At 26.8% G+C, this 12,961-nt stretch overlaps 5 protein-coding genes across 6 annotated transcripts; 2 read left to right on the plus strand and 3 right to left on the minus strand.

Annotated features, from left to right (window-relative positions):
* LOC118443243 (CWF19-like protein 1) lies at window positions 1–2,362 on the minus strand. Its single transcript, XM_035869917.2, has 3 exons — window positions 1,187–2,362; window positions 454–1,093; window positions 1–384 (listed from the first exon to the last, which is right to left on the minus strand). Exons 1-3 carry the CDS (start codon window positions 1,798–1,800, stop codon window positions 85–87), a joined length of 1,554 nt encoding a protein of 517 aa, XP_035725810.1. The 5' UTR covers window positions 1,801–2,362; the 3' UTR covers window positions 1–84.
* A 412-nt stretch (window positions 2,363–2,774) lies between these two features.
* Window positions 2,775–5,446, plus strand: LOC118443301 (neuroepithelial cell-transforming gene 1 protein). 2 transcript variants are annotated; one of them, XM_035870047.2, is made up of 5 exons: window positions 2,775–3,142; window positions 3,468–3,712; window positions 3,816–4,179; window positions 4,321–4,749; window positions 4,872–5,446. In XM_035870047.2, the coding sequence occupies exons 1-5, from the start codon at window positions 3,077–3,079 to the stop codon at window positions 5,271–5,273; spliced, it is 1,506 nt and encodes a 501-aa protein (XP_035725940.1). In that variant the 5' UTR covers window positions 2,775–3,076; the 3' UTR covers window positions 5,274–5,446. The 2 variants fall into 2 exon arrangements, with proteins under 2 accessions (XP_035725940.1, XP_035725942.1); XM_035870049.2 differs by lacking the exon at window positions 2,775–3,142 and adding an exon at window positions 3,227–3,382.
* A 269-nt stretch (window positions 5,447–5,715) lies between these two features.
* Mettl3 (methyltransferase like 3) lies at window positions 5,716–8,350 on the minus strand. Its single transcript, XM_035870136.2, has 5 exons — window positions 7,946–8,350; window positions 7,668–7,837; window positions 7,388–7,586; window positions 6,775–7,281; window positions 5,716–6,651 (listed from the first exon to the last, which is right to left on the minus strand). Exons 2-5 carry the CDS (start codon window positions 7,819–7,821, stop codon window positions 5,856–5,858), a joined length of 1,656 nt encoding a protein of 551 aa, XP_035726029.1. The 5' UTR covers window positions 7,822–7,837; window positions 7,946–8,350; the 3' UTR covers window positions 5,716–5,855.
* Window positions 8,351–9,337: 987 nt separating this feature from the next.
* On the plus strand, window positions 9,338–10,665 carry mRpL32 (mitochondrial ribosomal protein L32). The gene is made up of 4 exons (XM_035870158.2): window positions 9,338–9,634; window positions 9,813–10,064; window positions 10,153–10,295; window positions 10,403–10,665. The coding sequence occupies exons 1-4, from the start codon at window positions 9,544–9,546 to the stop codon at window positions 10,520–10,522; spliced, it is 606 nt and encodes a 201-aa protein (XP_035726051.1). The 5' UTR covers window positions 9,338–9,543; the 3' UTR covers window positions 10,523–10,665.
* A 328-nt stretch (window positions 10,666–10,993) lies between these two features.
* spn-F (C2H2-type zinc binding domain-containing protein spindle-F) lies at window positions 10,994–12,703 on the minus strand. Its single transcript, XM_035870140.2, has 6 exons — window positions 12,562–12,703; window positions 12,192–12,440; window positions 11,857–12,121; window positions 11,681–11,772; window positions 11,377–11,569; window positions 10,994–11,286 (listed from the first exon to the last, which is right to left on the minus strand). The coding sequence occupies exons 2-6, from the start codon at window positions 12,417–12,419 to the stop codon at window positions 10,994–10,996; spliced, it is 1,071 nt and encodes a 356-aa protein (XP_035726033.1). The 5' UTR covers window positions 12,420–12,440; window positions 12,562–12,703.
* Window positions 12,704–12,961: the final 258 nt, after the last annotated feature.

Here is a 12,961-nt window from a genome sequence, read left to right on the forward strand (position 1 = left end):
TAATAATTATTTTTAATAATTATTGAAATTTGTGAACATATTTATATCACAATGTAAAAATATTTTGTATATATATAAATTACTTTAATTATCTATATCATATGGTTTAAAATGTGTTCTAATTCTTTTGGCCAATTCACTTTCTTCATCCTTATCCAATTGACAATCCCTCCAATCTGATCTATGATTAACATCTAATATTCTATCACATGCCAATACTTCTCTACCAAAGTGTAATGGAAAATCCTTCTTAATTCTATAGTACAATGATTGCCCATCAGGTAACTCTACGTAAAAGTACAGAACACCGGGTTTTGCAATTTGTTGTAAATCCGTGTGATGTGGAAGTTCATCGATTTTGAAGTTATTACATTCTGCTATTTCCTGTTTAACATAAAAATTTTCTTTAGACAAAAACAAAATTGCTATATAATAGGAAAAATAATAATATACCTCAAACATTTCTTTAACTATAGATGCTTGATTTTTGTGAATTGGAACAGCTTGTAATTGACAGTGAGATGTTTTATAATTTCTCTCAAAAAATACTGGTACTCGATTTTTACTTGCAAAATAGTTTGTTATTGCTTCTTTATATTGTTTCATTTCTTTTAAAATATCTGGTGGTAAAACTGATAAACTCTGATGATGTGTTATCGGCGAAATTAGCATATGATCTTCAACCAAACCACCTCTAGCAAGCGCTACATAAACTTCTGCACCGACGGCAATTACTAAGTGCTTAGATACTTCAGGACTAGATAAACAAAACCAACATTTTGTTTGATCAAATTCTGTTTTAAGCTTCTTATAAGAATAATCTGAATTTTTCGAACGTTTCTGAGATTTAAATTCCATATCATAAAAAAATTGTGTAGTTTTTGTTTCTATCGGTTCATCATGTAATAGGTGTTTTAAATAAGGACTAGATGTTTCATCAGTTGTTTTCATAACTAATTCAGATAATCTTATTCTGTCTATAGGAGTCAAATTCAAAGCATACAGCCATTTCTTCTTTTCATTGTTTCCGACCGATCCAAGAGCAATAAATCTAGTTGCAATTTCAATACCACTTTCATCTTGACTATGATTTCTAAAGAAATAATTAGATTTTTGTTAATAGGTATTATTGTTATTATTGTTATTTTATCCAAAATTGATTCAATTAATTATACATTATACTTACCTATAAGGTGGTCTTTCATAATGAATATTTTCTAATGCTGAGATATGATATCTTGGTTTTATTTGAGCAGCCAACCAAGCTATTAATTCAGATCCTTGATATTTGATATTAGGTTTATTTGGATCTAAATCGGTAATGCCTTTAGGCCATGGTGAGGATAATAATATATCTACTCCTCGAAAGCTTGGTTGACCTTTCAAACAAGAATTCTTTATTGATACAACATCATTCTTTTGGAAACAAATTGTTTTGGATTCGGTTGCATTATTTTCAATGCCACTAATATATGCAATTTTTAACCCTGATGTTGCAATATATAAACCTCTTCTACCAAGATAAGTTAAATTTTGACAAATTTCATATCCATCTATGTCAGGATAATGTTTTAAATCTGTCTCCCTATTTGGGCCAATAATATATGTTGGAACAGAAATATTTCTCATGCCATTTTTATATGGTTCAAGCTCTATATTATTTTCACCAAAAAAATTTCCAACACATAATAAAAAGTCAAACGGTCCATTTTTTTTGTTAATATTTTCCACTTTCGTAAATAGAAATTTAAAATGTCCCTCTACATCACCACAGCTAAGTATTTTTTGTTTATCTGTCATTTCGTACAATTCAGAATTTTACCTTCATGACATTACCTTAATGTATCATCATCATAGGTTTTCTTAACAAAAAATTAAAATATTGGTTTTATTACAATGTTCATAATAAAAATTGTAGGTTATATGCAAGCATAGACTAAAAATTATCTGCAGACACTAATTCTTCATGATAAGAATTCATTCTCTATGCCGAATTTCTATTTTTATAAGTTGTCGTTATCCCTCTGTGCTTATCCTATGACCAAGCATCATTGTTTACAATAATATTCATATATATAAAGTGAAGATCATGGTGCCGATATACTTAACTACTGATTTGGCGCTACAAATTTGAATGTATTATATTTAAACAATAACTCGATTCAAATAATACTGCATTTATTTAATAAACTTGAAATATAAAATAATTTTAAGTTTATATTTCATTAGATGAAAATTTTTAATTCGAAGATCTTCTAACTGATTATGTAAACAACAAACACGTGATGACTTTGACAGTTATTTTATCAGTTTTCCGTTGGATTCTAATCAGTTATCTTTAGTTATAACTGGTAAATAAAATTGTAAAATCTAGCAGGAGATAACAATCTTCACTTCAATAAAACTTTAACACAATTGATATTATTTATATTATATATATATTATATATATATATATATATATATATATATCGTATTTTATATAATACACATTTAATTGCAAGTAATATCAAATTAACAGCTGCATTTAAAATTTAACTTCTTTATATATATTTAAGATACGTATAATTTTTAGTTAACAGAATTACTGCATCTTGCCAATGTATCTCTTAGGAATAGACTCGATTCAATTAATTGTGAAATCCACGAATAGAAACACTTTGATTGGTCGAGCACTCAGCTAATAAAAAAAAATCATATTTTAGCTGATTATTGCGATTATAGCGCTGTTGCGCCATACCTTTATTCTGTATTTTATACTATATTGCATTGTATGATATAAAATCGATCAACGTCGTAATTTTAATAACGGCTGAATGTAACAAGTTTGACGTTCTTATATTTTTTAGCAAATTTCCATGTTGTATCTTTTCATAATTTTTGTAAAATATGTTATTACAAATAGAATAAGAATTTGTAATAAAATGTAAAAATGAAAAATTGTATCGTATTATAAACGCTTCTGGGTATATATTATATGGTTATAATGCTTCATTGAAATTGTATTCTAGTGTGATCTGTATCGACATTATGCATTAATTACTGCTTTATTAAATTATTATATTTTTTATAAAAAAATGGGAGATGACTGCAACGTAACGATAAAAGAGGCATTTCAAGAACCTCGAAAAAGATTTTGGCTGGTAAGCGTTTGAATTATAAATGATAGTTTTCTAAATGTTTGTTGACATAACCTTCGATATTGTTGATAATGATAACACCATCATTGATATGACGCAAGATTTTATCAGTTTAAATATCGCTCTAGAGATCTTGTATTTTTATAGATAACTTCAGTTCGCTGAAATGCATAGAAAAGGATTTTATACTATTTCTAATTATTCAGAATGTCTTACTGTTTACTTAGTTTAACCACTATACTTGTAATTATTTTATTCATATATAACTTGATAATTTTATAGTGAATCAATAAATATTTTGTAAATAATTTTTAATATTTTATGATAGAGATCAAGAAAAAGACCAAAAAGTGATGTGGTTAGTGTTAATTCCATGGACATATCTCTAGAATCAGATGCTGGAAAAAAGAAAAAACGACGTAGAATTACAGAGGTGGCCAGTAGTATATTTTCTTCTAGCACTTTGAGTATAAAAGTTGGAAATACTCTCCATAGATCATTTAGCATTCAACAAAACACAGATGATTTTTCATTTACTGATGAAGATGCACATGCTAATACAATAAAGAAAAAGTAAATTGGATTTTGCTATTTAATCTTGTCAAAGCAAATATTATATTTCTTATGTATCATATAAATTATATTCATAAGTATTATCTATTTGAAACTTTTATAGACGGAGAAACAGTTCAAGTGGTACAAATAATTTTACACTTAGAAGTTGGTTGCTAGATATAGCAAATGCAAATATTAAAGACACATTAAATAGCACTTTAGGTCAAAAAGAAGTAAAAAGACAAGAGGCTATTTATGAATTATGTTGTGGAGAAAACTTACTCCTTGATGAACTTATCATTCTTCGTGATGATTATTATGAACCATTGATATCTAGTAATATATTCAATTCAGAAGAAATACGTACACTTTTTAGCGACCTTACAAATCTTATTGAAATTCATAGTAATTTACGAGATGAGTTAATCAATCTACGAGATTGTTCTGGATTTACAGACAATGTAGGTGCTACAATTCTCAATTGGGTTAGTATTTTAATATTGTTTATATTATTCTGTTTTATTAAATAAAGAATTATAAACATACATATTTCCTATATTACATTACACAAACGAGTTATTAGTATTGTGATTAAATAATAAAATCTTTATTTACAATTATTACAGCTGCCAAAATTAGCAGAACCTTATTTAGAAAGATGTAGAACACAAGTATGGGCAAGGCATTTACTTGAAGAAAAAAAAGCAACTAATAAACGTTTTCAGGTATTTTTAAAAAGAAGATTAGGATCACCTCATTCTCTTGATTTATGGGCTTACTTAGATGTACCACGATCAAGAATAGTTAAATATCCTTTGTTAATAAAGGAAATATTAAGACATACTACTGTCGATCATTTAGATCAAATTCCTTTAAAGGAATCAATTAATAAACTCACAGAATTACTTCAGAATATTGATAAAACAATGGGGAAAGCAGAATGTAAATTAGCTCAAACAAAAATCAATATAAAAAATGAATATGACTCAAGTGAATGTATTAGTAATGCTACAGAATTGATTACAGAAGGACAATTAAAAGATCCAAGAGGAATGGTAAGTTAATTCTATATAATATAAATTAAACCTGCGTAACTCTATGTATAAAGAAGTAAATCGTAATTTTCATATTTTACCATTATAAATAAACGATTCTTATCTTTCTAATTATATTTCAGAAACTTCATTGTTTTCTTTTTGATACGTGTTTTGCTATGACACGCTCTACAAGACGTATACCTAAAAAATATAATCTATCTTCTCCTGTTATACCAAGAGAGCAAATATCATTATGTGCTGAACAGAAGAATTGTACAGATTTTGGCTTCAAAATAGGTGATTACTTTCTCATATCAGAAGATAAACATGGTAAACGGCATTGGACTGATGCATGCAATAAAATTATTAATTCTTTACGTACTAAAGAAAATAACAAAAATGAAAATAAACCAAGTTTAATACTGCCAACACCTAATCGGTCTATAAGAAAATCAGGGAATAGTACATATGAAAACTTTACCTTTTCCTTAAAAAAAAATGTTTTAAAACAAAAACAAAATAGTATTTCTTTTGATAAATAACACAAAATTATACAATTGCACAATATATAAAAATAAGTTTTTTTGCAATTATTTTATTTTAATACAAGTAATTGTTTTTATGTAATTTTAATGTGTATTTTAAACATTTGTACAATAGTATTAATTAAATGTATATTTAGATGGAAAATACCGCTACTAGTACTTATATCAGTACTTATAATTTTTTAATTCAAACTAATATATGTATTTTATATTAAATTACTTGTGAATTGTTTTGTGATGGAATCATTCCACTACACACTGTATTAATATAATATTAATTATAATTATGAATATGTAATAATAAGATGTTTATTTAATACAGATAAACAAATATTTATTTGAAATAAAAAATATTTAGATTATTTATAAAAAATTCTTAAAATCTCCTAAGTTTCTTTATTATACAATAAATATTTTAAGACTATTTTATATTATAAATAATATAGTATAAGATATGTACATGTTCTTATAAAAATATATGTACAATTATATATTTTTGTACTTCTGTAAAGAGTAATAAGGTATGAATGTAAGTGAGACAAATTATGAAATTGTTCATTTTTGAATGTACAATTGATTTTAAGATTTTGTAGGTTTCATTGAATTTCCATCGGGATAACGCTTTTTAAAGGCTTTAATCAATTGTGGATCAATCAAATGTACTCCATCTACTTGATTACCAAGTGTAATCCAATTAGGTTGTACATTATGTGGACGACCAAATAATTCAATTTTTCTTGTTCCAGGACTCATGCGTTCAATAATACCATAAATCTCATCTGGTTTGTGACTAGTTGCACGAACTTCTGCTACAATAACATCACTGTCTAATCCTTTATTAATACGTGGATTTCCTTTCATACCCACTAAACAATGTTCTTTTCCATGATTCAACCAATGACCCGTTCTTCCAGTCCTTATAATTCTTTGTAATTGATTTGTTTTTACCCAAATAATTTCATCAACTCTTTCATAACCCCATAATTGAAGACACTCTCTTCCTAATTCCATTGCTCTTCCTGTTACCCATAAAAATAAAAGCCCTTCATCTTGAAGCGCAGGTATTCCTAATTGCCTCATTTCATCATCTGACATTGTACCATATGGTAATTCCATATGAATATCCCATGGTGGATCAGCCATAATGACAGCAAATTTCCCAAGAACCGTCATATCTAGATATCGTAAATCACATTGTATCCATTGTGGTGGATAAAGAGTTAACTCGCTACCTACGCTACTTGCACAACTAGTGCTACTACCATTTTTACTATCAACGTTTGTTGTCTTATTAATTATAGTACTGTTAATACCATCAGAATCATTTGATTCTTTTATTTGTGCAGTAGGACCATCTACTTCATAATGGACATATCTATAAAATAGATGCAATTATAAATTACCAAAAGTTTGATATGAACATGATAAATATTAAATATATATACATATATATATATATATATATATATATATATATAAATATAAAATGAGCATTTACTTGCATGTATCCATATGAAAACAAGTATTAAGAAAACTACAATCGCCTAATGACTCATCTGTGTGACTTTGTATAATTTTTTTGAAATGTAATTTTTTACATTTTTCTGCAAAACCTGGCCCACCATTTAATTTGGCACAATCTACTCTCGTTCCATGTGGACAGAATTCCATAACTTGTGCACCGCCTTGAGAACGAAATCTCTCAGCTAATGATTTTTCTTTAGATGTTTGTTTTGACAGAAGATCCAAGATTTGCTCTCCTACTTTTTTACTTTCTTTTTCTCTTATTGTCGGCATTGAGATCAGTGACATTATATCTTCTGTATTCTTTTTATCTATTTTCATCTGTTTCTCTGAAGGTATATAATCATTTAATTCAGATGCGGATGTCTCTGCGCTCTCAGGATTTTCTGTATCATCAGATTGAGAGAGACATGATGATTGTGATTCTGCGACAGAGAGAACTGTATATCCAAAAACTTCATTTTCTGTGACTTCTTTGATTCTAAAATAAATATAATATATACAACATTTATGTATATAACTTGCTAATTAATGTTGATAAAAATATTCAAGGAAGATATTAAATAATGATACAAAAACTCACTAACTTAATAATCTCTTGTGCGGCTAATTTCTCTAAAATTTTATGGATATCCGAGGAAGACACATCAGCATTAAGATTTTTACGAAGTTGATCTATTATTTCTGCAGATGTAATTGGTAGATTTGGTAAAGATTCGTGCAATATACAAAGAATATCCCTTTCGTATTCATTATGGTCAGATTTTATTAAAGACGTATTGGAATCTAAAGAACAAAATTATATTTTGGAAATATAATTGTATAATGTTTTAATAAAGAAAAAAAAAGATGAAGATTTTTTTTTACCACCAGGAAGAGGTGAATCAGCTGTTGAAGTAGATGGAATGGAGGAAGTAAGAGTAAATAATTCATGTCTCTCTCTTTTCCGTTTTTGTAATTTTTCACGCAAACTATTCCTTTTGATTTTAATTGCTTGTATTTCTTCAAAAGCATCTGACATTTTTCATTAGAAAATTCTAAACACATAATCTAATAAATTTTCACTTTAACAATCTACTTATACTATGTATTATATATAAATTATACAGGTATATATAAAAATATATATGAAATGATATACTTACTTAAAATATATTAAATTTTAAAAACTTGCATTAAAATAAGGTGTCTAATATTAAATATATTTTATCCATATAAGTACGAAAATAATGTAACAGTTCTTAATGTTTACGTATATCGAGGTTACGAATACTTAATCTAATATATTTTGTACTTATTATAACATATTGATATATTGCATAGTAATAATTTTTTATCAACAAAAATTCATTTAAAAATTAACAAATCGACAAAATACCGCGTTGAGTCAATTCACCTTTCGCTCGAAGCGTGTGTGACTTCAGCGACAGGTATGGACAAAATATGAACTACAATTGTAAGCGGGAAATACTCCGCCATGCACTATCATATCATTTTATAAGTTTGAGTAATTTATACGCTATTGCACATAACAATAATCGGGTTAGTTGAATTAGTATAAATAGTGCTAGTACACTGTGAACAACATCGTTTCACATGTTTATTGATTTAATATATACAGATAAGATTAAAAGTGTGTGGTTGATGTGTGTAAAAAATATTTAAGGTTGTGTTGTGTGTGTGTGTGAGAGAGAGAGAGAGAGAGTATATATGAAAATCAAATATAATGCAAGATATCGATTGATTAAAATTATAAACACAAAATTATTGATCAGAAGATAGTTTAAAAGCGAGAGAAATATTGATGTTATGAAAATAAATCTGGAAAATAGAAGAAAAAGTACGACGCAATAGTTTCACGGGATGATTTATCAAAGACCAATTTTATTTTCGTAAATGTTTTAAACGCGATAATGAGCCGTCTCGCGACTCCATAAAAATCATGCGTTTAACTATCGATTGATATATAAAAAGAGAGTCTACGTTAGATAAAATTTATTAATTATCTGTAATTAACGAGAGTGATATGAACGAGTGTCTGGCTGGCACAAACTAATAGAGTAGTGACGTTGTTTACGTCGTAAAGATGGTTAAATGATTCGCGCGACGCATGCGCATTACGTCACATTAAATATATTAATCTCTCTTAACATTTTATTGAAAAATTAAAGTAAAATGTAATATCTAATCACAGAAAAATATCATTGAAAATTTTTATCAATCATTTTAATTGCGACAATTATTTTCTTTTAAGATAATTTAATATAATTACATTTTTAATTACATTTTTCGCGACACGTATTTACGTATTTTTCTTCTTTCTACTTCGGAAGTCAAATAGTAATTTGTTAATAAATGAGTTTTAAGAGCTGGATCATTATTACTTGTAATATATTAAAATTTAATCATAAATCATATAATGCAAGTACTACTTAAGTAATGTATTTCCAAAATCTTTTCTTTCTAATTCTAATTAAATGTTAAAGTACTTACATATCAAATGTATTAGTATTTTTAGTATATACAAAATATTTGTCATACATTAAATCGATCGTTAAATTACTCGTGAAGTGAGTGAAATAACCTAAGAAGCTTATATACGAATATTACACTATTTCCCTACAGTGTTATATCCCTATAGTGCTTGTAGTTCATATTTTGTCTATACTTATCACTAAAGTCACGCACGCTTCGAATGCAATTTGAGCAAGTTTAATTATATTCTTCATAGAATTTTTACATAATGGCAATTTCTATGATAAAACGATTAACTTCTGCTTTTCAAAAAATTGAACAAGCATTACACATAATTTTTAATCGTAGATTTCCTCCAGGTAAATAAAAATTTCTTCGATATTTTAGGTTAATATTTACTTATATATATATATATTTGTATGTATATATTTATATAAAAAGAAAGAGAAATTATTACATAACCTACATTACAGTATCTGCTCTTTAATAATTAAAAATATAATCATTTTTCTTACTAATTTTTTTAAATTTCTTTAGAAGCATTATGTGCAATAGATTATAATGGGTTAAATCTTCCATGCACTGTAAACAATCGTGGTCGATTTTCTCTAAAAGACATCATTGGAGATGGATTTTTGTGGGGAGTTCCAACAATAAGACGTACCATTGAAAAACGTATGAGTAGAAGATTTGGACATCCAAAATATAACTGGAAACCACCTGTTCCAAAAACTAATCTTTTGATGTGTCCCAATTGTGGTAGTCATCACGAGGCTGGACTTTTATGTGGTAATTAGTTTAGTTCAATATTAAATTTTTTAATTTTAATAATTTAATGTACATAAAAACTTAATAATATATGTACATTATTGTTTAGGATATTGTTATGAAAAAGTAAAAATAGAAACAAAAGAAATCCAAGATGCCATCCAAGAAAAATTAGGATTAAGTTCAGTTGAGGAAGATGTTATTGTTATTTATGAAGGAGAAAAAGAAGGCAAGACGGATGACTTCTGGAAGGTACTTCAATAATTATTTGATTATATTTTAGATTTATATTAATATAACAAAAATGTTTATTTTACATTATTTTAAAATCTGATTTGTACCATTCATTTTTTATTTAGAAACAGAAAGTAATAGAGATGCCAAAGAAACGACCTGAATGGTTTCATGAAAATCTTCTTGAACCATCTACAGTTGAACCTTCCGATAGTAAGGATATAAAACCGTCGCAACTTGCTTAAAACAATTCAACAAAGTATTTTCTATAGAAGTTATTTGAACATTTATTGTACTCCTTTTTTTAATACTATTTTAATCATTACAGAGATTTAATTTTTATTAAACAATCTATAATATCTTTGTAATGTCAGTATGTTAATTTGATTTGATTTAGAAATATTTTTATTGTGAAAATAAGTAGTATATTTGTAAATAATTTCTATATCCAGCAGTATGCAAGATACAAATATATAATCTATAGTAAAATATTTGTTGGCTATTCATTCTTCATAATTGATGCAATAATGTATCAACATTTTATAGAATTCACTGATTGAAAACAATGTTATAAATAAGGCAAATAGATCTATGAGAATTATCAATTATTTACATATTTTACTATCTTGTACTTATCCAACAGTAACTTAGACTGCATTAATAAATTGACAACAGATTTTATAGAATTGCTTTTCATCACTTTTCTATACACAGGATTAATGTACAAGTTCAAACCCATCTACAGATGTATCTTTCGTAAAATGACTCAAAACATGTTCATGAAATTCTGCAAATGGGATAGACTTTCCATAAAAAAATCCACATAATGGACAAATTTTATCATCAGTATCTGAATTTTCAGTAGCACATTTTTCTAAAGATAAACTTATTGGTGGTAAACTTGTTTGTGTTGAACCATGTTCTTGAAAACTGTCAGCTGAATTAAATTGGATTCCTATATGCACAACTTTTTTATTCGCATTTTTACGGCAACCATTACACATTCCTCCTATAAAAATATTATATGTTGTACCTTACAAAATGATGCTTTGAAAGATAACTAAAAAAAGATGTTATTTACATATATAAATTTACATACCTCTTTTAATTTTTTTCATATTCTGTATAGCTCTTTTCAATCTATTCTGTTGTGCTAATAAGGCATCCTTTGTTTGTGATAATCTTACATCATGTTGTTTTAATTGTTCTAATGAATCTGTATCAGAATCTTCTGGATAAGTGAAACCAATATTTTGTAAATTTAAGTCAGCGTTGTTTTGTAATTCTACCATCTAATACATAAAATTGTTATATTATTTTTATATGATAAATATTTTTGATAATTAATTATATTTTTATGTAAATGCCTGGAAAAAAAGAAAAAAGAAACACTTCATATTTACCTCTGCATACTGCTGTTCAAGATCAGATTTTTCTAACATAATACTGTTGATAAGTTTAAGTGATATTTCTTCCAAACTCTGCTCTTTTTCACCTATAAATGTTTTTTATTGCTTTTAATGTTACTTAAAAAATATTTTATTTTAAATTAGCTTAAATTATACATTTTTATATATACCATTATCTATACCCAATATACATTTATTTGTTTCTTGTTTAATAGGAGATGGAATATTACAAAAACTATGTGACATAATATCAAATGATTGAGTAGAAGGATGTTGTTTTAATGCATCAGAAATTTTTGTGAAATGCATTTCTAAAGACTTATTGGTTTTTGATAATCTGATTAGTCGGTTCCATAAATGACGATTTTCTGCAGCAACCATAAAGACATGATGGGTTAATTGTGATTTTTGTTTTTTAAGATTTTCTACTTTTTCCTGTAAAATATGATAATATATAAAAACATAATTTAATTTAAATACAAATGCTAAGAAAAACGGTACAAACCTGTAAAGTTTGAATCACAGCTTTGTCATTACTATTGACTTTTACAATCGCAGTAGACATGTCCTTTCCACATTCTAGTCTTAAACACAAATTTTCTTCTTCTACAGCAGCTAATCTAGTTTGTAATTGTTGACAACGTTCCTTCATTGTTTTGAATGCGATTAACAAAGCATGATAGGATCCAAAATTATCATTTTCAGGATTATCTTTTATATCCATTATATTCATGACAATATTTATGGTTGTGTTCTAAATCGCATTAAAATTTACACAGCGCAACTTAAAGATTAATGTTTAACGATTAATTTATATTGAAATAAATTCATATTACGCTTTGTGTCACAATCTGTACAATTTTCAATAGCCTTACTTTTTCCTTCGATAATACCTCTTGCGTTTTTGTATTTGAAAACTCTTTAGATATACTTTTATAATATTATAGCGTTCGTAGCAATAGAATAATCACTGAACACTTTACTTAGTTGGATATCTAAATGCATACGTCAGATGAATGACATTAACTAAACTTTTAAACATTGTTATCATCCGTCAAGATTAATTTTCACGCTGTCATATCACCTGTACGTTACAGCTTGTTGTAGATTAGTAATATGAATTAATGATTCTCTCTGTTGACAAATCAAAATTTATATGACTGTCAGTTGTATATAAACGCAATGATAACAAACAGTAATAATCTAATTTCAGTTTTTTATCATACGAAATTTTCCAATATCATATCTTTGTACGAAGTTTTATGGAAATTTTTA

This window comes from Vespa mandarinia, chromosome 9 (genome assembly GCF_050613455.1).
Source record: "Vespa mandarinia isolate Hongniang chromosome 9, ASM5061345v1, whole genome shotgun sequence".
In the NCBI taxonomy this organism is placed as follows: domain Eukaryota; kingdom Metazoa; phylum Arthropoda; class Insecta; order Hymenoptera; family Vespidae; genus Vespa; species Vespa mandarinia.

Excerpts from the sequence above, each read along its gene's own strand:
- Mettl3 (XM_035870136.2), bottom strand. The coding sequence starts at position 7,821 with ATGTCAGATGCTTTTGAAGAAATACAAGCAATTAAAATCAAAAGGAAT. Across the intron at positions 7,587-7,667 it reads TGATTCACCTCTTCCTGGTG|ATTCCAATACGTCTTTAATA; the intron begins GTAAAAAAAAAT and ends TTTGTTCTTTAG. Across the intron at positions 7,282-7,387 it reads GCCGCACAAGAGATTATTAA|AATCAAAGAAGTCACAGAAA; the intron begins GTTAGTGAGTTT and ends TATTTATTTTAG.
- LOC118443301 (XM_035870047.2), top strand. The coding sequence starts at position 3,077 with ATGGGAGATGACTGCAACGTAACGATAAAAGAGGCATTTCAAGAACCT. Across the intron at positions 3,713-3,815 it reads GCTAATACAATAAAGAAAAA|ACGGAGAAACAGTTCAAGTG; the intron begins GTAAATTGGATT and ends AAACTTTTATAG. Across the intron at positions 4,180-4,320 it reads GTGCTACAATTCTCAATTGG|CTGCCAAAATTAGCAGAACC; the intron begins GTTAGTATTTTA and ends CAATTATTACAG.
- spn-F (XM_035870140.2), bottom strand. The coding sequence starts at position 12,419 with ATGAATATAATGGATATAAAAGATAATCCTGAAAATGATAATTTTGGA. Across the intron at positions 11,773-11,856 it reads TATATTGGGTATAGATAATG|GTGAAAAAGAGCAGAGTTTG; the intron begins GTATATATAAAA and ends AAACATTTATAG. Across the intron at positions 11,287-11,376 it reads TATGAAAAAAATTAAAAGAG|GAGGAATGTGTAATGGTTGC; the intron begins GTATGTAAATTT and ends ATATTTTTATAG.
- mRpL32 (XM_035870158.2), top strand. The coding sequence starts at position 9,544 with ATGGCAATTTCTATGATAAAACGATTAACTTCTGCTTTTCAAAAAATT. Across the intron at positions 9,635-9,812 it reads TAATCGTAGATTTCCTCCAG|AAGCATTATGTGCAATAGAT; the intron begins GTAAATAAAAAT and ends AAATTTCTTTAG. Across the intron at positions 10,065-10,152 it reads CGAGGCTGGACTTTTATGTG|GATATTGTTATGAAAAAGTA; the intron begins GTAATTAGTTTA and ends ATTATTGTTTAG.
- LOC118443243 (XM_035869917.2), bottom strand. The coding sequence starts at position 1,800 with ATGACAGATAAACAAAAAATACTTAGCTGTGGTGATGTAGAGGGACAT. Across the intron at positions 1,094-1,186 it reads TATGAAAGACCACCTTATAG|AAATCATAGTCAAGATGAAA; the intron begins GTAAGTATAATG and ends TTATTTCTTTAG. Across the intron at positions 385-453 it reads TAGTTAAAGAAATGTTTGAG|GAAATAGCAGAATGTAATAA; the intron begins GTATATTATTAT and ends TATGTTAAACAG.